The sequence below is a fragment of the Schistocerca serialis genome, chromosome 8, assembly GCF_023864345.2.
Source record: "Schistocerca serialis cubense isolate TAMUIC-IGC-003099 chromosome 8, iqSchSeri2.2, whole genome shotgun sequence".
Lineage (NCBI taxonomy): Eukaryota > Metazoa > Arthropoda > Insecta > Orthoptera > Acrididae > Schistocerca > Schistocerca serialis.
The window spans coordinates 609,190,189-609,217,165 of NC_064645.1; the positions used below are offsets into that span (position 1 = coordinate 609,190,189).

A 26,977-nucleotide genomic window follows, 5' to 3' on the forward strand; every position below is an offset into this window, starting at 1 on the left:
AACATTCGGAATTATCTTCAGAACCACTTCAGTTTCTCAGTTTAACGTTTCTGCCCACATGAATTATGTACAATTCATTGGATTTTATAAAAATACGAAACACTTTAATTTCTTCCTATTTCATGTTTTTATCCACATGATTTATTCAATATTAATCGGATTGAAAACACGACTAGACACTTATTTTAACTTTCGTTATGAATATGATTCCTTCATTCAGATATTCGTTACGTCCATGAAACACATACCACATTCTTTGTATTGCAGCTTAATAATTAATTACCTCACTTTTCTGTCCACACGATTTACGCTCGATTCATCAGATTTAAAAAGAATGACAAGCTTTTTTTGATTTCGTTATGGCTCCTTCGCTCAGACATTAATTATGTTCAAAAATACACAATAACATCGCAAATTAATCGGGATTAAATTTAACATTTCTTTCAGCTGGGATGAGCATATCACACAACTCCTGCCACTTCGTTTGTAGCTTTGACGTTATCTATACAACTGCAAAGATCGATATACGTACTCATTTAGTCGATTTAGGTGATTTACGTGACGAAGACATAGCGTTACGTCATTATGACGTAGGGTTCTGCTCACCTAGCGTGAGGTGGATGCTACCCTATCCCGTGGGCTGCGCTGCGCTGCGTGCTGGCGGCCCGCCTACCTGTGGCCGCGGCGGCCGGCGTCTGCGCAGTGGCGGCGCCCCCCGCGCCGGCCGGCCCAGCTGCGGGCGCGCCGCGGCTCTCCATGGCGACGGCGGGTCGCACGCTGTGCTCCTCGGAGCGCCAGTAGAGCGCGGCCACGCTGGCCTGGCACTTGAGCAGCAGGCTGCCGTCCTCGCGGAAGTGGCGCGCCGCCGCCACGAAGCGCAGCCCCAGCACCGTCGTCACCAGACCGTCGCGCCGGGACACCTCGCGCGGGCCGACCAGCTGCGACCGCTCCGCCTGCGCACGCCACGCACCTCTGTCTGTACCGTCACTCGGGGCTGGATTGTACGGAGCACAAAGTCCGTCAAGAGATCGTCAAAGGCACGGGTCGCTAAGCCAACTTACTGAACCCATACACAAACAATTATAGCACACAATAAAATAACGTAAAATGTTACATTAAACAGGCATTAAGTGGAGGACTGAAACTCTGTTTCATAGGATTTGTCGACCTGAAAAAAGCGTTCGACAATGTAAAATGATGCAAGATGTTCGAAATTATGACACAAATACGGGTAAGCTACAGACTAGGACGGGTGTAGCCCGTCAACAGCATTAGAAAATTGCAGCGAAATGCTTCAAGGTCTGCAGCGGATAGGCAGTTGATGCAGGGAGTGGCAACTGACCCTTAACATAGACAAATGTAATGTATTGCGAAGACATAGAGAGAAGGATCCTTTATTGTATGATTATATGATAGCGGAACAAACACTGGTAGCAGTTACTTCTGTAAAATATCTGGGAGTATGCGTGCGGAACGATTTGAAGTAGAATGATCACATAAAATTAACTGTTGGTAAGGCGGGTACCAGGTTGAGATTCATTGGGAGAGTCCTTAGAAAATGTAGTCCATCAACAAAGGAGGTAGATTACGAAACACTCGTTCGACCTATGCTTGAATATTGCTCATTAGTGTGGGATCCGTACCAGGTAGGGTTGGCAGAGGAGATAGAGAAGAGCCAAAGAAGAGCGGCGCGTTTCGTCACAGGGTTATATGGTAAGCGTGATAGCTTGATGGATAAGTTTAGCAAACTCAAGTGGCAGACTCTGCAAGAGAGGTGCTCTGCATCGCGGTGTAGCTTGCTGTCCAGGTTGCGAGATGGTACGTTTCTGGATGAGGTATCGAATATATTGCTTCCCCCTACTTGTACCTCCCGAGGAGATCACGAATGTAAAAGCAGAGAGATTCGAGCGCGCACGGAGCCCTTTCGACAGTCGTTCTTCACGCGAACCATACGCGACTGGAACACGAAAGGGAGGTAATGACAGTGGCACGTAAAGTGCCCTCCGCCACACACCGTTGGGTGGCTTGCGGAGTATAAATGTAGATGTAGATGTGTGTGCGTGTGAAATCTTATGGGACTTAACTGCAAAGCTCATCAGTCCCTAAGCTTACACACTACTTAAGCTAAATTATCCTAAGGACAAACACACACACCCATGCCCGAGTGACGACTCGAACCTCCGCCGGGACTAGCCGCACAGTCCAAGACTGCAGCGCCTGAGACCGCTCGGCTAATCCCGCGTGGCACTGAGACGGGTAATATACAGTATGTACAAGAGCCAAGAGGGAATAATAAAAGCTGACGAAGAAGAACGAAGTGCTCCGATTAAAAAGGATGTAAGACAGAGATGTAATCTTCCGCCCCTACTCTTCAATCTGTACTCCGAAGAAGCGATGATGGAAATACAAGAAAGGTTCAGGAGTCCAATTAAAATTCAAGCTGAAAAGATATCAATGGTACGATTCGCTGATGGCATTGCTATCCTGAGTGAAAGTGAAGAAGAATTACATGACTTGCTGAATGGAATGAACGGTCTAATGAGTATAGAATACCGATGGAGAGTAAATCGAAGAATGAAGAAAGTAATGAAAAGTAGCAGAAATGAGAACAGCGAAAAACTTAACTTGAGGATTGATCGTCACGAAGCAGATTAAGTTAAGGAATTCTGCTACCTAGGCAGCAAAATAACCATTGACGGACGGAGCAAGGAGGACATCAAAATCAGAATAGCACTGGCTAAAACGGCATTCTTGGCCAAGAGACGTCTACTAGTATCAAACAAAAGCCTTGATTCGAGGAAGAAATTTCTGAGAATATACGTTTGGAGCGCAGCATTCTATGGTAGTGAATCATGGACTGAGGGAAAACCGGAGCAGGAGGGAATCAAAGAGTTTGAAATTTGGTGCTACAGACGAATGCTGAAACCTAGGTGGGCTGATAAGGTAAGGATTGAGGAGGTTCTGCGCAGAATCGGAGAGGGAAGGAATATGTGCAAAACATTGACAAGCAGAAGGAACAGGACGATAGGACATCTGTTAAGATATCAGGAAATGACATCCATGGTACTTGATGCAGCTGTAGAGGGCAAAAGTAGTAAAGGAAGACAGAATTTGGAATGTATCCAGAAAATAATTCAGGACGTAGGACTCTGAGATGAACTGGTTGGCGCAGGAGAGGAACTCGCAGTGGGCCCTATGACAAAAAAAATTTGTGTACACAGCCTCCTGGCTCATACATTCGTAACAATTAGTGTTGCGATAACAGGTTCGTAAGTCCCAGCAGCAAAATGCATAAATGCCATTTTTCTGTGCGTTTAAAAACTGATATTAGTCTTGACCACTGTTTTTATTATTTCTATACTACCTTACGCATTTCGGGCAACACCTTGCCGCAGTGGTAACACTGGTTCCTGTCAGATCACAGAAGTGAGCATTGTCGGGCTTGGCTAGCACTTGGATGGGTGACCGGGTTTGCCGAGTATTGCTGTAAAATGGGGTGCACTCAGCCCTTGTGAGGCCTTCTGAGGAGCTACTTGAGTGAGAAGTAGCGGCTTTGGTCACGAAAACTGACAAAGGCCGGGAGAGTGGTGTGTTGAACACATGCCACTCCATATCCGCATGCAATGACGCCTGTTGACTGACGAACGCAAGACGATCCGACGGACTGCTGGGCATTCCGAGACCCGTCTGGACCCAGAGTTTACGCGTTTCTGCCTTACACAATTCTCGAAGGCTCTACAAGGGGAATACTTGGAAGGGTAATGGTAAAAATACGGAGGCACAATTACGTACAATCGAAAGAAGCAAGCAGTGAAAGAAATTTGATAAATTATACGAAATGCACATCGTAAAAAATAAGGTAGAGCTCACCATACACCTATATGGGTAAAATGAAACTAAAGTTGCAAACATGGGCACCAGTTATCTGGTATTTGTTGACGTCTGAGTGAAAACTGATTCTTTTTACACATCACAGTATTAGGTGAAGAAGTTACCAGATGGCAGTATTATATGGCGTTTAATGTGTTTTGAAATACAGAAGTACGGATACAGTTGATAGACACAATGTAGTATTAAATGACAAATTCCATTCTCTTATATCTATAACAAAACCCAGTTTATATCTAACAAATGTTCATCTGGTGTAAGGAGGCGAGCGAAAATTATCACCGGAGGATGGCGTCAGTGCACCGAATAAAAATGTTATTATAATTTATGAAGATGTATCTCTTCTTTCGGACATGCATATGTTCGAAAGAACAGATACCATCGGTGACCATGTAGCTCTCTTAGAATGTAATGGTAATTAAATCAAGACCCTAAGCTGTCGACAGGCGTTGATATACATCAACGAGGACAGTTGAAAATGTGTGCCCACCGGGACTCGAACCCGCGATTTCCTGCTTACATGGTAGACGCTCTATCCATCTGAGCCAGCGAGGGCACTGAAGATACTACGACTGCAGGGATTTATCCCTTGCACGCTCCCCGTGAGACCCACATTCCCAGTTTAATGTCCTCACACTACAATGGTAGGGCCCCTGACCATTACATTCATTACTCGCGACAGGTAATCTTGCCGAGCCCCATAAGAGTTGGGGCAATGCGTGTGCATCCAGCACAGAAGAAGTCGGTCAATGGCCGGTTAGCCATAACTGTATGAAGATGGTATCTGTTCTTTCGGACATGCTGAAAATGTGTGCCCGACTCGAACCTGGGGTCTCCTGCTTACAAGGCAGACGCTCTGGCCAACTGAGCCACCGAGGGCACAGAGGATAACGCGACTGCAGGGATTTATCCCTTGCATGCTCTCCGTGAGGTCCAAATTCCCAACTTAATATCCACACACTACATTCGTAGTGCCCCTGCCCATTACGCTCATTACTCGCGGCAGACAATAATTATAATAAGTGTCCATCTATCTGTTGAATAAACTATTCCAATAAATGGGTAATTTAGTATACATTAATGAATACATAAAAAAGTTAGAATCTGTATATTGGTATTCCAACCAAAAGAAAACATATTTTAAAAGTAACAAGCAGAATCACAGGAAGAATATTTGGTATGAACAGTTTTGCAGAGGCAAGCATCAGTGTATACAACAAAATACAAAATGTAATATATCTAAGAACAAGAAGACACCATATGAGTGTGTATATAATATGTATCTCAAGATCAATAGTAAGAATTTGCATCAGTAATGTCTTGTGATGATGTACTATGTGCAACCTACTGATCAAAGGTCGTGACATGTAGTACACTGTCAGCGTACCATTAAAAATCTAGAGATTTTCTGCACAATACTGCACTTACGATAGAACCTGCAATACATAAAAGCTGAGGTATAATGTATAAAAACAGGAAACAATAGATAAAGCACAGCGACAGTGTTCTGTGACGTATAATTCTGGAGGGTGGCACAAAAGCAGGTGTTAATTTTTTTATTATTATGTCTCTAAAATGTTGTTTCTAAAATGTTGCCCATATGACGCAATAAATAATGTAGTCATTTCTTACGCCAAACTAACACTGAATGTATCGGGTGAACGTTAATGAAACCGACACGCTGCAGGGACGGATTGCTGACTGGAAATGGAGGAAATAAAAGTCCTGTGAATGTGTGCCCGGAAATGGACGGTGTGCGTGCAACGACACCAAATCTTCCCGGAACACAGTACAGAGCTGTATCACAGCCACGTCACAACACATGTTCGAGGTGGCAATTCATAGGATTCAATGCACGCGTTCCCACTGCGGATCGTGGGCTGCCGCAGTCTTTCACGCGTTCCGACCTCTCTGCGAATATCTTCACAGGCATCGTGAAAACGCTGTTCATGGGTCTACACATTAGGAAATGATTCAGCATACACAACGATTTTCAGATGGTCCCAGAGGCAAAAACCCAACGGGTTTGAGTCCTGTGATCTAACAGGCCATGTTACAGGGACTCCGCGTCCTATCCAACGAGAGAGGTCGTCACCATACAGGCACAATCATTCCTGCAGCGTCTCTCAGTGTAATGCACCTGCTTCCAGGCCACACTCGATAACGCGGACCTCTTCCTTCTTCTGCGCCACTTCCTACAGTGCGACGTGTACGTCCGCAGATGGTATGGGTGTTGATGAAAATGTGTGGTTTGGTTTGTGGGCCACTCAACGGCGCAGTTATCAGCGTCCGTACAAATTTCCAACCTTTGCTCAGTCCAATCTCGCCACTTTCAGGAATGATGATGAAATGATGAGGACAACACAAACACCCAGTCATCTCGAGACAGGTGAAAATCCCTGACCCCGCCGGGAATCGAAACCGGGACCACGTACTTAGGAAGCGAGAACGCGGCCGCGAGACCACGAGCTGCGGTCAGATGGTATGGAGAGCTGCCATATGGAGCGCTGTCAACTGCGGTCTACATCTGTGTCACCTTATGCTGACAGGCCTGGAAATCCTTCCTCCGACAGACATCAAAAGGCGAAGTGCCTCAGACAGTTACGATTTGGCCACTGGGCGCTTCAGTTCAGTGCTTGCAGTGAAGACTACCTTCCGGTTTAGCAGTCACTATTTATGGAGATCAAGAACCAGTAACAAAGTCTCTACAGTTAGTAAACTCAGTTATAGTGTCAAAATCACAGGCCGCCAAGAGACAGCAAAGTTATTGCCTTAGGTTTAGGACAACAGTACCATACAAAAAAATGTGCCAAACCTAACTACACATTTTATAACATACTGTTAACAAATTTTATTTGCATTTTCTTAGTGCGTTTCCACATTTCTATTATAGAGCGCCCTGTCAAAATTGTTAAGCGGCGAGAGTGCAATGAATACTTTTTTATGAAAAACAGCACTTTTCTGCTGCCATGGATGTTTCGGCTTAATTAATAGTACACGGGGTGTTTCAGCTGCCCCTGCCGCTGTCGTTATAATCCGCATGCGAAATTTTCATATTCTACCAGTCGTTACGCACCAGCTGTTAATCCTACAGAAAATTTAATGTAGTTAAATTTAGTACTGCGATACGTTTTCGCTACAGGCCGTAGTTTTCGAGTTATTGAAGAAAAAATGTAACCTTCAAACGCATCCCCATCCCCACACTCAGCCCACACCGGTCAGAATTTCTGTTACGCTGTTCGTAGCACTCTCTCCAAACACCATACAAAAATTTGCGACTGCACGATTTATTTCCTACATCTGACCCTTTCTAGTCTACATCGATTGGCCTTAGGACGTTACCAGCTTACTCGAACAAACATAAACTGTAAATCTGATGTTTACGTAAATTGTATCTATCAGTTTTGTGAATTTTAACAGCATAAAACAAACAATTACATCTTTACAATCGTCTGGAAGGAAATTACTGTGCTTGTAAGAGCAAAGTTTTCGTTGATTCGTCGAAGTAATTAGTTTACAAAAGTCATTTTTCTTTCATTGCCTTCATGAGTACATTTAAATTAGTAATGGCAAAGTAGTAGCTGACTATGTTGGTGGCATAACAGCCCAATCGATAGAGACGAAAAACAGGTTGAATATAAGGAATAGTTCGTGCAGTTGGAAATTTTTGTACAGTAGTAGGAGGGAGTGCCACAAAAACGTACTAGAAATCCTGACTGGTGAGGGATGAGTGTGGGGTCTACGTGCGTTTGAAGATCACTTATGTACAAATGTTGACGGTGTTCAGACAGCAACCAGCCACAAATTTATTTTCAGTTCCTTTATTCAATGGGTACCGTTAAAGGTTTCGAATCGTTATGATTCATCTTCAGACGGTTTTCATCCTTTCATTACAACGTTTTTTTACAGGATAACTGTTCTAAAATATAAATAATACATAATTATAAGCATGCCACCCAGATGGTTGCGTTACAGATTTTCATTGGATGTGACTTATGTGAAATGTCGGTTTGGAGTGTTTGTTTTCATTACATTCGTCCAACAGATGTGAATACATTCTGCTGTCTCAACACCATCAACATTTGTCTTCAAATAACAGCCACGGCATCCAATCGTGCATTTTCTTGAATAACTTTGAAATCGTGTCCTCTAGCGAAACGTGTTCCGGTACAAAATATGACATTAAATTTCCTAGACGAAGGTATTGCTTATTTTTTTCTGTAGGACTAATAGTTTATGCACAGAAAGCGAGAGAAAAGGAAAATTCTGAGTGTGGTTATGAAGGTCAGCTATAATATTGCGGGTTGCATAAAACGACAACGGTAGGGTCAGCTGAATCACTCTGTGTTAGCAATCACTTACTAAGTTCCCAACAAGCCAAGTCCATGATTCTCTTGTGCGTAATGCTGTAGTTGAAACATACATTCTCACAAATTTCTTCCTCAAATGAAGTCCTGTGTGTGATATTAGTAGACGTCTTGTAATATGGAATGCCAACTTACTAAGTGAGCAACATTTTCTGATGGCTAGCCGGCCAGAGTGGCCGATCGGTTCTAGGCGCTACAATCTGGAACCGCGCGACCGCTACGGTCGCAGGTTCGAATCCTGCCTCGGACATGGATGTGTGTGGTGTCCTTAGGTTAGTTAGGTTTAAGTAGTTCTAAGTTCTAGGGGACTGATGATCTCAGATGTTAAGTCCCATAGTGCTCAGAGCCATTTTTCTGATGGCTAAAAACAAATAGGACTCGATTATACTTTACTAATGACTGTAAATTATTTTATAAATTTATATCTACTGTGAAATGCATTCAGGAGCTGATGATAGACTACACAGGAAGTGGAAAAATCGTAGCTGGTAGCAGTAATATAAATTTTCGTAACAGCTGATGGGTGGCACATGATTTTCGACAAAGTTTCCTCAACATTATTTAAATATGATGTAGCTGCTATTAGTTCATCTCCGTCATTTCAGATCGACTGGTGAGAAAGGCCCCCTTAGAACTATCCACGCACGACAATATTTTCGAAGCTATTCCTGCATGTTCTATAAGACAGTATATCCTCCTCCGAAAATTTTCCTCAACGAAATTATTTCATCCGGTACCCATAGCATGTGAGAACGGTGAAATATCCTCAAACTTCTAGAGAATTGTAATAATTTCAATTTCGAATAATGCGTGTTCTGACAGGTGTGAATTTTGTCGGTTTGCTAAGTCACGGTTGGAGAGCACTGATACGAATTATTTACAGAAAAATGCAAAGATTGGTAGAATCCGACCTCGGGGAAGATGAGTTTGGATTCCAGAGAAACGTAGGACCACACGAGGCAATACTGACCCTATGATTTATCGTGGAAGACATACTGCACAAAGGCAAGCCTTTCTTTTAGAGAATTTTTACATTTACAGAAAGCTTTCGAGAACGTCGAACGGAATACACAGCTGTAAAGATAACCAAGGAGAAATTTTTAAAAGGAATCGAGTTCAAGGATAACAAACAAAAAACTTGTGCCGAGCTAACGCAGTGGAGGCCGTGGCAGGCTCAGCAGGTGGCGAGAACATCAACAGAACGTTTTCTCTCTACAGGTGAGAGGTGCCAGAGGCATCGAAATCTCTACAGCCAGCGCCTCGGTGTAGAGAGGGCAGAGGCCTGTGCGACAGAGTGCGAATAGAAAGCGGCCGTAAAACCTGGACACCTGGGCGGCGGGAGCAGTTACTCTGGGCGCAGTGGCACGAGGAATGCGTTCCGCTGCCGGCGGCGCATCGTCAGGAAGAGTGAGCTGTGGGCCAGCACACTAGTGGCCGATTTGGGAGGGCAACGCAGAGGAAGCGGCGTCCACTGCGTAGAGGAGTGCTGACAGGAGTGTCCTAGTCGGCGTTGTTGCTGGTGGCAGCACAATTCTTATGACTGGAGTGAACAGGCAGTGTCTGTGCCTTTGAGCTTTGTAGCTGTGTTTAGATTCCCCAGTGGAGAACTCCTGGTTAATTAACAGACCTCTCCTTTATTAAAGATTACATTGAAGTAGCTGTATGCGTCATCCAGCATTGATAGAGATAAATGATTATGTATCTTCGTTATCTTATTTAATTTCATGGTCTCTTTGAGTCAGATTTTCTGTTGGCGTTGTTTCCACTTGTATTTTCCTTTTTTTATTTCTTTACGTCAATTTTTGCATTTCAGTATTTATTATTTTATTTTTATCGCTGTAGTATTATAATATGAGACAGATTTTTTGTATATTGGTGTATTCTTGCTATACTACAGTCCTGAGTTTTCAAAAGAAGTTGTGTTACTGAGGAAAATATACAAACGCCTCCACAATCCCTTTCTCAGGCTGAAAACTGTTGCACGCCTACTGCACATCAAGGTTGCCAAGGAGACGACAGCGGACTCGGATAATCGGCTGAACAGAATAAGGAGTGCGTTAAAAAGAGGTTACAAGATGAATGTGAACTGTTGCACAGCAGAATGATTTTATTGTGCAGGCTTAATATTTTGTTACACTTCTATAAGGATAGCTTAGAACAGTGTAGGTTAGCACTGGACTAGTGTGCCACCAATGCAGCAGACTCCCTGATCGAGTCTGACGTGAGTACAAGCACTACGGTGCTACTTAACAAGGCAGTGTGAGGTAACACCACCTAATTTCACTGCCCGAGCGCTGCTGCAAAATCGAACGTAAACAGATACGAGCGAGCTCAGCGACCCACAGCCATTAGTGAAATTACCACAGCGAAGCAAGAACCGCTGATGGGTCCAATAAATGAGGACAAATGCGCTCGTACATCCAGAGCCACTACGTCGTAGGTGTGGGCTCGATTCGTTAAACATAGAGGCTTTCAGAGCTGAAGAAAACATTCTGTCTTACTGCCAGTGAAAATAGATGCTGAGAAATCAGTACCCGGAAGAACCACCTCTGGCCATCATAGCGGCCTTGATACGCCTGGGCATTGAATCAAACAGAGCTTGGATGGCGTGTTCAGGTACAAATGGCTCTGAGCACTATGGGACATAACATCTATGGTCATCAGTCCCCTAGAACTTAGAACTACTTAAACCTAACTAACCTAAGGACATCACACAACACCCAGTCATCACGAGGCACAGAAAATCCCTGACCCCGCCGGGAATCGAACCCGGGAACCCGCGCGTGGGAAGGGAGAACGCTACCGCACTACCACGAGCTGCGGACATGTTCAGGTACAGCTGCTCATGCAGTTTCAACACGATACCACAGTTCATCAACAATAGTGACTGGCGTATTGTGACGAGCCAGTTGCTCGGCAACCGTTGACTAGACATTTTCAATTGGTGAGAGATCTGGAGAATGTGCTGGCCAGGGCAGCAGTCGAACACTTTCTGTGTCCAGAAAGGCCCGCACTGGACCGGCAACATGCGGTCGTGCATTATCCTGCTGAAATGTAGGATTTGGCAGGGATCGAATGAAGGGTAGAGCCACGGGTCATAATACATCTGAAATGTAACGTCCACTGTTCAAAGTGCCGTCAATTCGATCAAGAGGAGACCGAGACGTGTAACCAATGGCACCCCATACCATCACGCTGGGTGATACGCCAGTATGGCGATGGCGAATACACGCTTCCAATGTGAGTTCAGCGCGATGTGGCCAAACATGGATGCGACCATCATGATACTGTAAACAGAAACTGGATTCATCCGAAAAATGACGTTTTGCCATTCATGCACCCAGGTTCGTCGTTAAGTGCACCATCGAAGGCGCTCCTGTCTGTGATGCAGCGTCACGTGTAGCCGCAGCCATGGTCTCCGAGCTGACAGTCCATGCTGCTGCAAACGTCGTCCAACTGTTCATGCAGATGGTTGTTGTCTTGCAAACGTCCCCATCTGTTGACACAGGGATGGAGGCGTGGCTGCACGATCCGTTACAGCCATGCAGGTAAGATGCCTGTCACCTCGATTGCATGGGGCAGTGGTTGAGAAGGGAGTGAGACAGGGTTGTAGCCTCTCCCCGATGTTATTCAATCTGTATATGAGCAAGCAGTAAAGGAAACAAAAGAAAAATTTGGAGTAGGTATTAAAATCCAGGGAGAGGATATAAAAACTTTGAGGTTCGCCGATGACATTGTAATTCTGTCAGAGACAGCAAAGGACTTGGAAGAGCAGTTTAACGGAATTGGCAGTGTCTTGAAAGGAGGATATAAGAAGAACAACAACAAAAGCAAAACGAGGATAATGAAATGTAGTCGAATTAAGTCGGGTGATGCTGAGGGAATTAGACTAGGAAATGAGACACTTAAAGTAGTAAAACAGTTTTGCTATTTGGGGAGCAAAATAACTGATGATGGTCGAAGTAGAGAGGATATAAGATGTAGACTGGCAATGGCAAGGAAAGCGTTTCTGAAGAAGAGAAATTTGTTAACATCGAGTATAGAGCTAAGTGTCAGGAAGTCGTTTCTGAAAGTATTTGTATGGAGTGTAGCCATGTATGGAAGTGAAACATCGACAATAAATAGTTTGGACAAGAAGAGAAAAGAAGCTTTTGAAATGTGGTGCTACAGAAGAATGGTGAAGATTAGGTGGGTAGATCACGTAACTAATGAGGAGGTAATGAATAGGATTGTGGAGAAGAGAAGTTTGTGGCACAACTTGACTAGAAGAAGGGATCGGTTGGTAGGACATGTCCTGAGGCATCAAGGGATCACAAATTTAGCATTGGAGGGCAGTGTGGAGGGTAAACATCGGAGAGGGAGACCAAGAGATGAATACACTAAGCAGATTCAGAAGGATGTAGGTTGCAGTAGGTACTGGGAGATGAAGGAGCTTGCACAGGATAGATTAGCACGGAGAGCTGCATCAAAGCAGTCTGAGGACTGAAGACCACGACAACAACAACAATCTTGACTGCAATCGCGATAGGCTACAATCCGACCCATATCAAAGTCGGAAACGTGATGGTAGGCATTTCTCCTCCTTACACGAGGCATCACAACAACGTTTCACCAGGCAACGCCATTCAACTGCTGTTTGTGTATGAGAAATCAGCTGGAAACTTTCCTCATCTCAACACGTTGTAGGTGTTGCCACTGGCGCCAACCTTGTGTGAATGCTCTGAAAAGCTAATCATTTGCGTATCACAGCATATTCTTCCCGTCGGGTAAATTTCGCGTCTGTAGCACGTCGTTTTCGTTGTGTAGCAATTTTAATGGGCAGTGGTGTACTTGCTTACTGTCTCCAACACCGAGAGGTAGCCAACCTGATGCATACCACAGCTTCCTACTGGGTCATCGCAGATGAGAAGACTGATGAGGAGCCAGCCTTCCTGCACAACTGGATGATTTGCAACTAGATGATCTGCAAGTTGGCGGTCCCGGCGGAGGTTCGAGTCCTGCCTCGGGCATGGGTGTGTGTTAAGTAGTTTGTAAGCTTAGGGACTGATGACCTTAGCAGTTAAGTCCCAAGAGATTTCACACACATTTGAGCATTTTTTTGCAAGTTGTCATCTTCAGACGGATCAGGCGTGGCATTTCCGGATAGCCGTACGGCTGACTCGTGAACATCTATTGCAGTCTTGCTTGATCCGTGGTTGGTGACGAGGGTCTATTCATCACAATAACCAACATTGTGGACCTCAGTCAACAGTCCGCACCTGAGCACTTGATGGGCTTCCTTCGAGAGGGCTGAGGTGGTAGTCGTACTGTGTGGGACTGATCTGCAGTGACGACGTCACGTGTCGCTGAAGCGGTGTTGACACCTCTTCATGGCACGTGTGCTCACGACCGACTGCTGACTGCTGCGGTAAGGCAGTTATACCATTGTAGGTTCTGCTCGACCAATACAGATATCGCTGCGCCACTGACTTCTGTGAGTGTGCACTGGACCATTCAGCCTCACTCTAAGCTCGACCTCCTGATCACAGTGTGACCTCAGTACTCTGACGTCGCAATATTAGTGCCAGACAGTGGTTGAGTAACAACAGAGCAACTGTAAAACGGGTGACTTGAAAAGAAAAATAATAGTTCAAACGGCTGTGAGCACTATGGGACTTAACTTCTAAGGTTATCAGTCCCCTAGAACTTAGAACTACTTAAACCTAACTAATCTAAGGACATCACACACATCCATGCCATAGGCAAGATTCGAACCTGCGACCGTAGCACTAGCGCGGTTCCGGACTGAAGTGCCTAGAACCGCTCGGCCACCCAAGCCGGCACTTGAAAAGAGTTTACCAGAAGTACACGACTAGTGGTCTAGAGGTAGCGTCTGTGATTAGTAATCAAAAGGTTGGGTCCGTGGTTCGAAACCCGCCACTGCTTAAATTTAGACTAACAATCAGCATTGGCGTCCGAAGGTTTCCACCACAAGAAGTGAGCCTCATTCTGCCAACGACCTTGTCAAAGAGGGTGGAGGAGAGGACAGAGATTCAGGGCACTCTTGTCTTTGGGGTGGGAACTGGTCCTAAAGACGGAAGAATCAGCAATGATCAACGACATGAGGATACACAAGCCAATGGAAAACACTGCATTAAAGACACATAACGTGTATTCACAGGACTTGTAGCCTGCAATTGAAAGAGTAATGATCTCTACAGTGGCAAAAGATTCCTGAATATTCTCCCATTCGGACCTCCGCGATGGTACTGCCAAAGGGGAGATGACCACGACAAAAAGATCAAATTGCCAACGAAACGATAACGTTATACGAAAAGCGAAAAGCAAATGCTCATTCTAGATGTAATACAGGTCAGTGAAGTGAAATGGAAAGAAGACATGGATATTTGGTCAGATGAGGATATTGAAGTATCAGCATCAGCAAAAATAGTATAACGGGAGCAGGATTCATAATGAATAGGAAAGTAGGGCAGAGAGCGTGTTACTGTGAACAGTTCAGTGATAGGAATATTCTTATCAGAATCGACAGCAAAACAACTGCGAAAATGATGGTTGTGGTATGCATGCCAACGTCCCAAGCTGAAATGAAGAGATAGAGAAAGTATATGAGGATACTGAAAGGGTAACACAGTACGTAAAGGCAGATGAAAATCTAATAATCATGCGGAACTGGAATGCAGCTGTAAGGGAAGGAGCATAAGAAAAGATTTCAGATGAATATGGGTTTGGGACAAGTAATGAGAGAGAAGAAAGACTAACTGAGTTCTGCAATAAATTTCAGTATGTAATAGCGAATACTTTGTTCAAGAACCACAAGATGAGGAGGTATGCTTGGAAAAGGCCGGATGATACGGGAATATTTCAGTTAGATTACATCATGGCAGACAGAGATTCCGAAATCAGATACTGGATTGTAAAGCGTACCCAGGAGCAGATATAGACTCGGATCACAATGTAGCAGAGATGAAGAGTAGGCTAAGGCTTAAGAGATTAGTCAGGAATAATCAATACGCAAGGAAGTGGGATACAGAAATACTAAGGAATGACGAAATACGCTTGAAGTTCTCTAAGGCAGTAAGGTATAGCTCAGTAGACAGCACAGTTGAAGAGGAATGGACATCCGTAAAAAGGGCAATCACAGAAGTTGGAAAAAAAACAGAGGTACAAAGAGGTTAACTGTAATGAAACCATGGGTAATAGAAGAAATGCTTCTGTTGATCGACGAAAGTAGAAAGTACAAAAAAAGTGCAGGGAAGTTCAGGAGTACAGAAATACAAGTCACTGAGGAGTGAAATAAATAGGAAGTGCTTGGAAGCTAAGACGAAAGGGGTGCATGATAAATGTCAAGACATGGAAAAAGAAATGACTGTCGGAGGGTCAGACTCGCCATATAGGAAAGTCAAGGCAACGTTCGGTGAAATTAAAAGCAGGGGTGGTAACATTTAGAGCCCAACGGGAATTCCACTATTAAATGCAGAAGAGAGAGCGGATAGTTGGAAAGAGTACACTGAAGGCCTCTATGAGGGGAAGATTTGTCTGATGTGATACAAGAAGTAAGAGGACTCGATTTAGAAGAGATGGTGCATCCAATATTACAATGAGGGTTTGAAAGAGCTTTGGGGCACTTAAGATCAAAATAAGGCAGAAAAATACACTCCTGGAAATGGAAAAAAGAACACATTGACACCGGTCTGTCAGACCCACCATACTTGCTCCGGACACTGCGAGAGGGCTGTACAAGCAATGATCACACGCACGGCACAGCGGACACACCAGGAACCGCGGTGTTGGCCGTCGAATGGCGCTAGCTGCGCAGCATTCGTGCACCGCCGCCGTCAGTGTCAGCCAGTTTGCTTTGGCATACGAAGCTCCATCGCAGTCTTTAACACTGGTAGCATGCCGCGACAGCGTGGACGTGAACCGTATGTGCAGTTGACGGACTTTGAGCGAGGGCGTATAGTGGGCATGCGGGAGGCCGGGTGGACGTACCGCCAAATTGCTCAACACGTGGGGCGTGAGGTCTCCACAGTACATCGATGCTGTCGCCAGTGGTCGGCGGAAGGTGCACGTGCCCGTCGACCTGGGACCGGACCGCAGCGACGCATGGATGCACGCCAAGACCGTAGGATCCTACGCAGTGTCGTAGGGGACCGCACCGCCACTTCCCAGCAAATTAGGGACACTGTTGCTCCTGGGGTATCGGCGAGGACCATTCTCAACCGTCTCCATGAAGCTGGGCTACGGTCCCGCACACCGTTAGGCCGTCTTTCGCTCACGCCCCAACATCGTGCAGCCTGCCTTCAGCGGTGTCGCGACAGGAGTGAATGGAGGGACGAATGGAGACGTGTCGTCTTCAGCGATGAGAGTCGCTTCTGCCTTGGTGCCAATGATGGTCGTATGCGTGTTTGGCGCCGTGCAGGTGAGCGCCACAATCAGGACTGCATACGACCGAGGCACACAGGGCCAACACCCGGCATCATGGTGTGGGGAGCGATCTCCTACACTGGCCGTACACCACTGGTGATCGTCGAGGGGACACTGAATAGTGCACGGTACATCCAAACCGTCATCGAACCCATCGTTCTACCATTCCTAGACCGGCAAGGGAACTTGCTGTTCCAACAGGACAGTGCACGTCCGCATGTATCCCGTGCCACCCAACGTGCTCTAGAAGGTGTAAGTCAACTACCCTGGCCAGCAAGATCTCCGGATCTGTCCCCCATTGAGCATGTTTGGGACTGGATGAAGCGTCGTCTCACGCGGTCTGCACGTCCAGCACGAACGCTGGTCCAACTGAGGCGCCAGGTGGAAATGGCATGGCAAGCCGTTCCACAGGACTACATCCAGCATCTCTACGATCGTCTCCATGGGAGAATAGCAGCCTGCATTGCTGCGAAAGGTGGATATACACTGTACTAGTGCCGACATTGTGCATGCTCTGTTGCCTGTGTCTATGTGCCTGTGGTTCTGTCAGTGTGATCATGTGATGTATCTGACCCCAGGAATGTGTCAACAAAGTTTCCCCTTCCTGGGACAATGAATTCACGGTGTTCTTATTTCAATTTCCAGGAGTGTAGATTAAATTTCCTCAGAGTTTCTAAAATCTTTGGGGGAAGTGGCAACAAAACAACTATTAAATTCTAACTTTCTGATAAAATCATCCATACAATTCCAACGACTGCAAGAGCTGACAAGTTCGAGAAATGTCGCACAATCAGCTTAACAGCTCATGCATCCAAATTGCTGACAAGAATAAAAAACAGAAGAAAGTAAAAAAAATTCAGGATGTGTTATATGACGATCAGTTTCGCTTTAGGAAAGGTGGAGACACCAGAGAAGCAATTCGGGCGTTGCGGTTGATAATGGAAGCAAGACTAAAGAATAATTATGACACGTTCGTAGTATTTGTAGACTTGGAAAAAGGGTTCGACAGTATAAAATGGTGCAAGATGTTAGAAATTCCGAGAAAAACAGGAGGAACATGTATGGAGAGAGGGTAATAAATAATATGTACAAGAGTCAAGAGGGAATAATAAGAGTAGACGACCCAGAGCGAATTGCCCGGATTAAAAAGCTTGTAAAACAGGTATGTAGTCTATCACCTCTACTGTTCAATTTGTATATCGAAGAAGCAATGCCGGAAATAAAAGGAAGGCTCTGGAGCGGGATTAAAATTTAAGGTGAAAAGATATCAATATATGAGTCCCTGATGACATTGCTATCTTGAGTTAAAGTGAAGAAGAATTACAGGATCTGCTGAAGGGAATGAACAGTCTAATGAGTACAGAAAATGGACTATAAGTAAATGGAAGAAAGGTGAAAGTAATGAGAAGTACCAGAAATGAGCACAGCGAGAAACTTAACATCACGAGTGATAGTCACGAAGTTGGTTGGTTGGTTGTTTGGGGAAGGAGACCAGACAGCGTGGTCATCGGTCTCATCGGATTAGGGTAGGATGGGGAAGGAAGTCGGCCGTTCCCTTTCATAGTCACGAAGTAGACGACATTAAGTAATTCTGTTACCTAGGCAGCAAAATAACCAGTGACGGGCGGAGCAAGGAGGCCGTGAAAAACAGACTAGCACTGGCGAAAGGGTCATTCCTGGCCAAGAGAAGACTACTTGTATCAAACATAGGCGTTCATTTGAGGAAGAAATTTCTGAGAACGTACGTATGGAGCACAGCATTGTATGGTAGTGAAACATGGTCTGGGGAAAAGCGGAACAGAAGAGAAACGAAGCATTTGAGATGTGCAGACGAATGTGGAAAATTAGGTAGGATGATAAGGTAAGGAACGAGGAGGTTCTGCGCAGAATGCCGGCCGCGGTGGTCTAGCGGTTCTAGGCGCTCAGTCCGGAACCGCGCGACTGCTACGGTCGCAGGTTCGAATCCTGCCTCGGGCATGGATGTGTGTGATGTCCTTAGGTTAGTTAGGTTTAAGTAGTTCTAAGTTCTAGGGGACTGATGACCATAGATGTTAAGTCCCATAGTGCTCAGAGCCATTTGAACCATTTTTTTGTTCTGCGCAGAATCGGAGAGGAAAGGAATATGTGGAAAACATTGACAAGAACAAGGATGAGGATTGTGGTGCCACCGCCAGACACCACACTTACTAGGTGGTAGCCTTTAAATCGGCCGCGGTCCGTTAGTATACGTCGGACCCGAGTGTCGCCACTGTCAGTGATTGCAGACCGAGCGCCACCACACGGCAGGTCTAGTCTAGAGAGACTCCCTAGCACTCGCCGCAGTTGTACATCCGACTTTGTTAGCGATGGTTCACTGACTTCATACGCTCTCATTTGCAGAGACGACAGTTTAGCATAGCCTTCAGCTACGTCATTTGCTACGACCTAGGAAGGCGCCATATTCTTCAAGAATGTATTCTGAACAGATAATATTGTGAATCATGTACCGTCAAGAGCGACCTTCATCATTAATGGATTAAAGTTAAGTATCAAACTAATTACGTCCGCTTTCTGAATCCTTATTCCTTGTCATGTTCCAGACCTCACGTCAGTATAGTTCTTCCCTCTTCACGCCAGCCTGCGTGAGCTAAAATGCGTGCATTGCGGCCTCTACTAGTAACACGGTGTTGGCTCTTCTGCCAACACAACAAGGATGATAGGAGATCTAAGACAACACAGAAGACTTCCATGGTACTAGAGGGAGCTGTGGAGGGCAAATCTTTTAGAGTAAATCAGAGATAGGAATACATCCAGCAAATAACTGAGGACATAGGTTGCAAGTGCTAGTCTGAGATGACGAGGTTGGCATAGGAGAGGAATTCGTGACGCGCTCCATCAAACCAGTCAAAAGACTGATGACTCAGAAAACAAAATCGAACCAAAAATAAAACAAAGGTAATGAATGTCAATAGAAGCAAATCAGGCTGTGCTGACAGAACTAGATTAGGAAAAGAGAACCTGGATCAATTCAAGTGTTAAAAATTATTTTCTGAAGCAATTTGTTCAGAGTGTAGCTTTGTTTGGCAGTGAAACGTGGACGATAAACCGTGCAAACAAGAAAATAATATAAGCATCCGAAATGTGTTGCTACGGAAGAATGATGCAAGTTAGATGGGTAGGTTTGGTAAATAATGGGTAGTTGCTGAATTGCATCGAGGAGAAAAGAACATTCTGGCACAGGTAGAGTACAAGAAGTGCCAGGTTGCTAGGACATAGTATGACGCATGACGAATAGATTATTTGATAATTATCGGAAGTGTGTCTAAGGAGGGAGGGGGGAAGTTAAACTTATAGATGGAGACTAATTCTCGAACACAGTAAGCAGCAGATGCATCAAAGCATCAAGATGAGCCGTTCATCACGACACCACACCTACGAGTATGCTTAAAGTGATTATGGATGTACCTGCGGTTAACATCGATGACTAATGTATAGCGATCGAGATAATTGAGAATTCTATTGGCGTGATAAACGATTCAATTATTTTTCGAGGATTGGCAGGCTCATAATGTTTCTTTAAGGTTAAAATGACAATGTCTTGTGTTTTCGAAGCCTTACCGTTGACGATCATGTAGTGAATTTTTACACCGAATCATGTAGTTTGAAAGGTACTCAGTGTGTGGGTGGTACATATAAGAATGGCTTTGTGAAATACAGAAATACCGTAAGTATCTGTTCGCCTGTGCCTGTCATTTGTAAGACAGCGGCTATAAAGTGCTGTTTTTGATATTTACACATTCCTCTTCCGTTTTGGAAAAGATTATGATTTGAAAAACATAAAATGCGTCAACAACTACGCCTCTCTGTTTAATGGCCCTCCAATGTCGTTCTAAGTATACGTAGCAAATTTTAGAAAGAAAGACCTATTTCAGGATGTTGGCAGATCTAAAAGTTAGCATTGAACATATGGAAAAGTACTTACTCTTTTGTGAAATGTAAGTCATCGTAAACTTCTTTTCCATATCTCCAGTGATATTGAAGACCATCACATATAAAGATAAAAAAGTTGCTTTACCAATTGAGATTCTTATGATAATTTTTTTAAGGCATTCATTGACTTTCTGAATCTCATAGAACATATCGGTTCCGATTTCATTTGCCATTAAAAAGATCGCAGCTTTCTGTGCTTTCCCTAGACTACTCAAAAATGAATGCCATCAAGATTCTTTTGCACGCAGACTAATTTCCTTTCAATCGTTGTCCAATCTGTGCTTGTGCACCCCTCTCTAACGACGTTGTTGCCGAGAGTATTGAATCATAATCTCCTTTTCTTCCTGCACAGTTTCGTATAGCTCAATAAGACGCAGACGCAATACTTCAGGTTTTATTCCATAACCAGCCATACGCCGGTTAGTTAAAGAAGGAACGTTGAATACTGTCGCTTTTTAGTGTTCCGCATCTCAATCGGTAAAAATGAAACCCTTAGAGGATCACTTTGTCAATGAAATCGCTTTTCCTAGGCAACAAAAAATAAGTAAAACCTATCGAAAGAAGGGAAGCAATTTCTTTAAGACTTTAATCCACAAAGCGAAATAAAATGTCCATATACCCGTTCCTAGCCAAATAAATTAAATGTTAGTTTGTGTTCGAAAACTAAGATTGCCGAGCTATTTCTGCCTCTGACGGAAGCTTCAGAAAATATGTCTGTCACTGATGTAGGAAAAAAAATTAACAGTGCCATTGCTTGATTTTTAGGTGTACCACGCCGTTACTAAGGCAAACATCCAAACTACTAAGTTCAGCAGACCCTAAAAATTAAGTTACGCTGTCTTTATTTACCATTAACCGATTTTGATGAAATGAAGCCTACGCCCAAGTTACCCGTCAAAATCCCGTGAAAATTTGTCTATTGGTTTCAGAGATTAGCGTGTTCGGACACACACGATGATTTTACTGTTTTATTATTAGCATAGATTCTGACTGTACAATTTCAGTTACAGCTACATATTTACTACAGTACCATGAATTGCAAAACAACTTTTGGTCTCGTAATGATTACCAGGTTCCACAAATCAGCTTCCGGAAATCATATTTTTTAATCTCTGCACAGATGCAAAACTGACAAATAGAGAAGTAAGTGAGTACAGATATTGAAAAAAAAATACTGAATTTGATCGATAGAGGGAAGGTCACTGCAGGTGATGGAATGCCCGGTACATATACGCACTGAAGAACTATCTATTATTTTAGCAAAACCTTACGTAGGTTGCTGGAACAAGGTACAGCCATAGATCTACGCTAATAAACCAAAATATCATGGGCGCTGCCGACCGCGAAACTGGATGCTGCCTGGCAGCGCAACGGGCAGATGACGCGGTAAGGGAAGTACTGTATACAAGTGGACCAGAGACGAGTGGGAAATCATTTTGGTGACGACATGTGCCACGAATGAGGAAATCTAGCGAATTTGACAAAAGGCAACAAGGGAATGATTATCTAGGAAACAGCTCGTGTGCTACTCTCATGACTATTGAAAGTGGGTCAGTGACGGTAAAACGATGATGAGAAAACAAGCTGTTGGACGTTCACACCCCACCATAGAACGTCAAGATGGGATGCTTGACCGCTCTGTAAAGGAGAATAGCTGGCGATCTGTGAGAAATCTGACGACTGGATACAATGTTGGTGTTGACGTGTTTCGGAGCGGACATTGTTGAACATGAGGCTTCTCAACCATTGTGTTCCCATGTTGATCCAGCATCATCGTCAGCTTTGTTTGAAGTGGGCCTGGGCTCATCAGCATTGGACAATGGATCAATGAAAACTGGTCAGATGGATCAAGTTTCTTGTTACACCAGGTCGATGGTCGTCATTCAGAGGAACAGCTGCTCGAAGCACCTCGGATGCAGGCCGTTTGGGGTCTTATTATACTATGGGAGACATTAGCCTGTGCCTCTGTGGACCTGTGGTAGCAATCGGAGGCATCAGCTGTTGGCTACGCGAACGCTGAAAATTCCTGGCAGAATAAACCTGCGTACCAGACCGGAACTCGAAGCTGGGACTTTTGCGTTTCATAGGAAAGGACTCTACGGTCCTATCGAAGCACAACTCACGACCCACCATCACAGCTTTACTCCCGCCACTACTTCACCTCCTACCTTCCAAACGCAGCAGAACTTCTCCCGCAAAATCCGCTGCAGTGGGAAATTCCATTCTGGAAACAATCGGCCAGGCTGTGGCTAAGCGGTGTCTCGGCAGCATACTTTCTTCCGTGAGTGCTAGTCCCTCCAGGTAGGCTAGAGAACTCGTCAACTTGTGTGAAGCTGGAACGGAGGAGAACTGTGACGAATGCGCTTGGATAGCTGAGCCGGTGGGAGAAAAAAAAAGGATCGGTAGAGGTGATGTACTTGTACAGACAAACAAATGATTACAATTTCAGAAACAACTAGATGATTTACTCAAGAGAAAGAGCTTCTCAGATTGAGCAAGCCAATAACACGTTGGTCGACATCTGGCCATTATGCAAGCAGTTATTTGGGCTGGGATTGATTGAGTTACTGGATATCGTCCTCCTGGTATGAAAAGAAATGGCAACCCAGACCATCACTCCCTGATAGCTCCCAACAATCACGCTGGTATCCCATTGCTGGCACTGGGCGTCTCCAGACCAGTCTCCACTGGACATATAGGTCTAGTTCAAAGAGGGGCTCATCACTGAAGACAATTACACTACTGGCAATTAATATTGCTACACCACGAAGATGAGGTGCTACACAAGCGAAATTTAACCGACAGGAAGAAGATGCTGTATATGCAAATGATTAGCTTCTCAGAGCATTCACACAAGGCGACACCTACAGCGTGCTGACATGAGGAAAGTTTCCAACCGATTTCTCGAACACAAACAGTAGTTGACCGGCGTTGCCTGGTGAAACGTTGTTGTGATGCCTCCTGTAAGGATGAAAATGCGTACCATCACGTTTCCGACTTTGATAAAGGTCGGATTGTAACCTATCGTGACTGCGGTTTGTCGTATCGCGACATTGCTGCTCACGTTCGTCGAGATCCAATGACTGTTAGCAGAATATGGAATCGGTGGGTTCAGGAGGGTAACAAGGAACGCCGTCCTGGATCCCAACGGCCTCGTATCATTAGCAGTCGAGATGACAGGCATCTTATCCGCATGGCTGTAATGGATCGTGCAGCCACATCTCGATCCCTGAGTCAACAGATGGGGACGTTCGCAAGACAGCAACCATCTGCACGAACAGTTCGACGACAATTGCAGAATCTTGGACTATCAGCTCGGAGACTATGGCTGCGGTTACCCTCGACGCTGCATCACAGACAGGAGCACCTGCAATGGTGTACTCAACGACGAACATAGTTGCACGAATGACGAAACGTCACTTTTTTCGGATGAATCCAAGTTCTGTTTACAGCATCATGATTGTCGCATCCGTGTATGGCGACATCGCGGTGAACGCACATTGGAAGCGTGTATTCGTCATCGCCATACTGGCGTATCACCCGGCGTGATGGTATGGGGTGCCATTGGTTACACGTCTCGGGCACCTCTTGTTCGCATTGACATCGCTTTGAACAGTGGACGTTACATTTCAGATGTGTTACGATCCGTGGCTCTACCCGTCTTTCGATCTCTGCGAAACCCTACATTTCAGTAGTATAATGCACGACTGTATGTTGCACGTCCTGTACGGGCCTCTCTGGATACAGGAAATGTTCGAGTGCTGCCCTGGCCAGCACATTCTGCAGATCTCTCACCAACTCAAAACTTCTGGTCAATGGTGGCCGAGCAACTGTCTCGTTACAATACGCCAGTCACTACTCTTGATGAACTGTGGTATCGTGTTGAAGCTGCATGGGCAGCTGTACCTGTACACGCCATCCAAGCTCTGTTTGGCTCAATGCTCAGGCGTATCAAGGCCGTTATTAAGGCCAGAGTCGGTTGTTCTGGGTACTGATTTCTCAGGATCTATGCACCCAAATTGCGTGAAAATGTAATCACATGACAGTTCTAGCATAATATGTTTGTCCAATGAATACCCTTTTATCATCTGCATTTCTTCTTGGTGTAGCAGTTTTAATGGTCAGTAGTGTACATCTAGTCAATGAGATTCCAAGTTGAAGGAGTATTGCATCTTACTTCTGAACAACACATACCAGGCAGCGACTTTCAATTAAAATGTCTCTCCTTAGGTCTGGGATTGCGTAATGTGTACGAGTGCAGGTGGTGACGCATGAACAACAACATATGGAGGTTTTGGTTTGGCTGTGAGTCGTGAGCGGATAGCCAAAGCCATTAAGGCGATCCCTCGCGTAAAGTGGGAAATCCGTCTTGGGGTTCCGGTCCGGCACAAATTTCCACCGTCGTCATACCCTTATAATGCTGATGGTTTTACACTTTCATAACTGCGAATACATCTCGTGTAATCTCTGCCGTGGCCAGGAAGGTTTCCGTATTGCGCCCCAATTGCGAACCTTCCGAACGGTACGGGCAGGCCCTCCAACGAAGCTTGGCATTTTAACGATCTAACGCGCAATTGGAGAGAATTTGGGACGAGATCCTACAGGAGGACATCCAGCAAGTCTAACAAAGATCAGCAATCCGTATAACTGCTTACATAAGAGCCTTATGTGGATCAACTCTTATTGTCTTGCTTACATTTGCGAAAACAACAAAAGCGTGTGGGAACTGCGAGTCTGTTTTAATGCAAAACTCTTTTGTTATTTATTTATTTTTTCCCCACACCAGTTCGAGCGATAACTATCGCTATCATCAGTGGGTTGTTTAAATCTGAAATATGTAGAAAAATATCATAGTTATAAAACACTGTGAAACATTATTTACAAAATAAACACTACAAATGTAATAATGTTTCACATTTTTTATAACTATACTATAAATACAAAAATAACACAAGTTTTTTGCATCAGGGCGGACTCAAAATTCCCATATTGTATTTTTATATGGAAACACTGAACAAATGTAAGAGTTCCAAGATAAATTTATTGTTAATTTGCGAAGTTCTTTCGCTTAATTAACTAATCCGATTTCTGTCCCATTGGATACTTCCTCGTTGGTGTGTCTTTTCTTCGTTTATCTTGGAAATGACTTATACACAATTATTTTGCTACAGGTTGTAATGGTTCTATACTTACATCACCATTACGGCACTCCAACCCCAGTTCTCGATACCAGTAATATTGCACTACTTTTCTGCGAAGTAACAGACATATTTTTGTGACAATATTCACATTTGGTTTTATTAATGTATAGGTACTCCGATGTATCGCTATATTACAGTAATATGATTCTTGTGTGGATTCATTTCTGTGAGACTGTCATAATCTTTGACTTGTAACCGTTTTGGCGCGAATGCACACAGAACAGTCTTTGTTTCATTTTGCAGAAGTTAAGTTGTTATTTCGCATTGTGAAAGAAGACTGAAGTCTTGTGTTTCGTTAAAGCGGAAATTAAATATATGAAGGTTGATACAAAACTGTTTTCTTGATGATGTGACAATTAAGAAGAAGTATATGTGAATTTACAAGAAGTTTGATAAGACTGTGGATCGTGAACACCAAGTCAAAAATTATTTCTACCATACCATTGTTCTGATCTGGGATTGTTTGGTCATTAAGAATTTCCTGAAAAACGCATTTGTTAGGTCTTCAGATATTGCTAAAATACAGATCTGGCCCTTCTAGCAGTCAAAGTGGAATCACCCTAGAATCAACAAGATGAGCCATAAAAACTTCGAGGAAATCTACGTGGGAATCCATTCAAGATAAGTGCCAAAATTAATGACTTTTTTACAGTCATTTCATTATTTCCATTCTGACGATACCATCCACAGTCAATAACTTTGTTGTTGCCCGATAAAGTGAACATATGCTGCGTGAGCAACATTATTAATCTGATTTCTAACCTACTTTGCAAGTGGTGGTATTGTTAGAAGGCACAATGGGAGGGCTTCGGGAATTCCCATTGGTGACGAAAGTTTCGTCTGCAAGGTGTCTTTTCAGCTGGTGCAGCGGTTACAAGAAGTGTCCAATGATGACGCACAAGTGTAAGGAATAAAACTATATTATCGGATTTAGCATTACTTGAAAAAATCGAGAAAATCACCAATTTTTCACGCGTTCAAAGGTGACTACCCACTTGGTAAATTACCCATTTATAATAAGAGACCATCGGAAACTATGTTTATTGTTTATTTTTTTCAATTTATGTGAGCAGACGTATATACTGGCAGATGCAGTACGTTGTCCTCGATAGTGAGTGTTCATCGGAC

General features: G+C 44.3%; 1 protein-coding gene across 1 annotated transcript in view; it reads right to left on the reverse strand.

The window, feature by feature from the left end:
* Nucleotides 1-623: 623 nt before the first annotated feature.
* The window catches only part of LOC126417161 (uncharacterized), a 255,884-nt gene continuing 229,530 nt past the window's right edge, over nucleotides 624-26,977 (reverse strand). Inside the window, exon 5 of the mRNA XM_050085058.1 lies at nucleotides 624-953. Coding sequence (XP_049941015.1) covers nucleotides 624-953 — 330 coding nt within the window. The remainder of the gene's footprint in view (nucleotides 954-26,977) is intronic.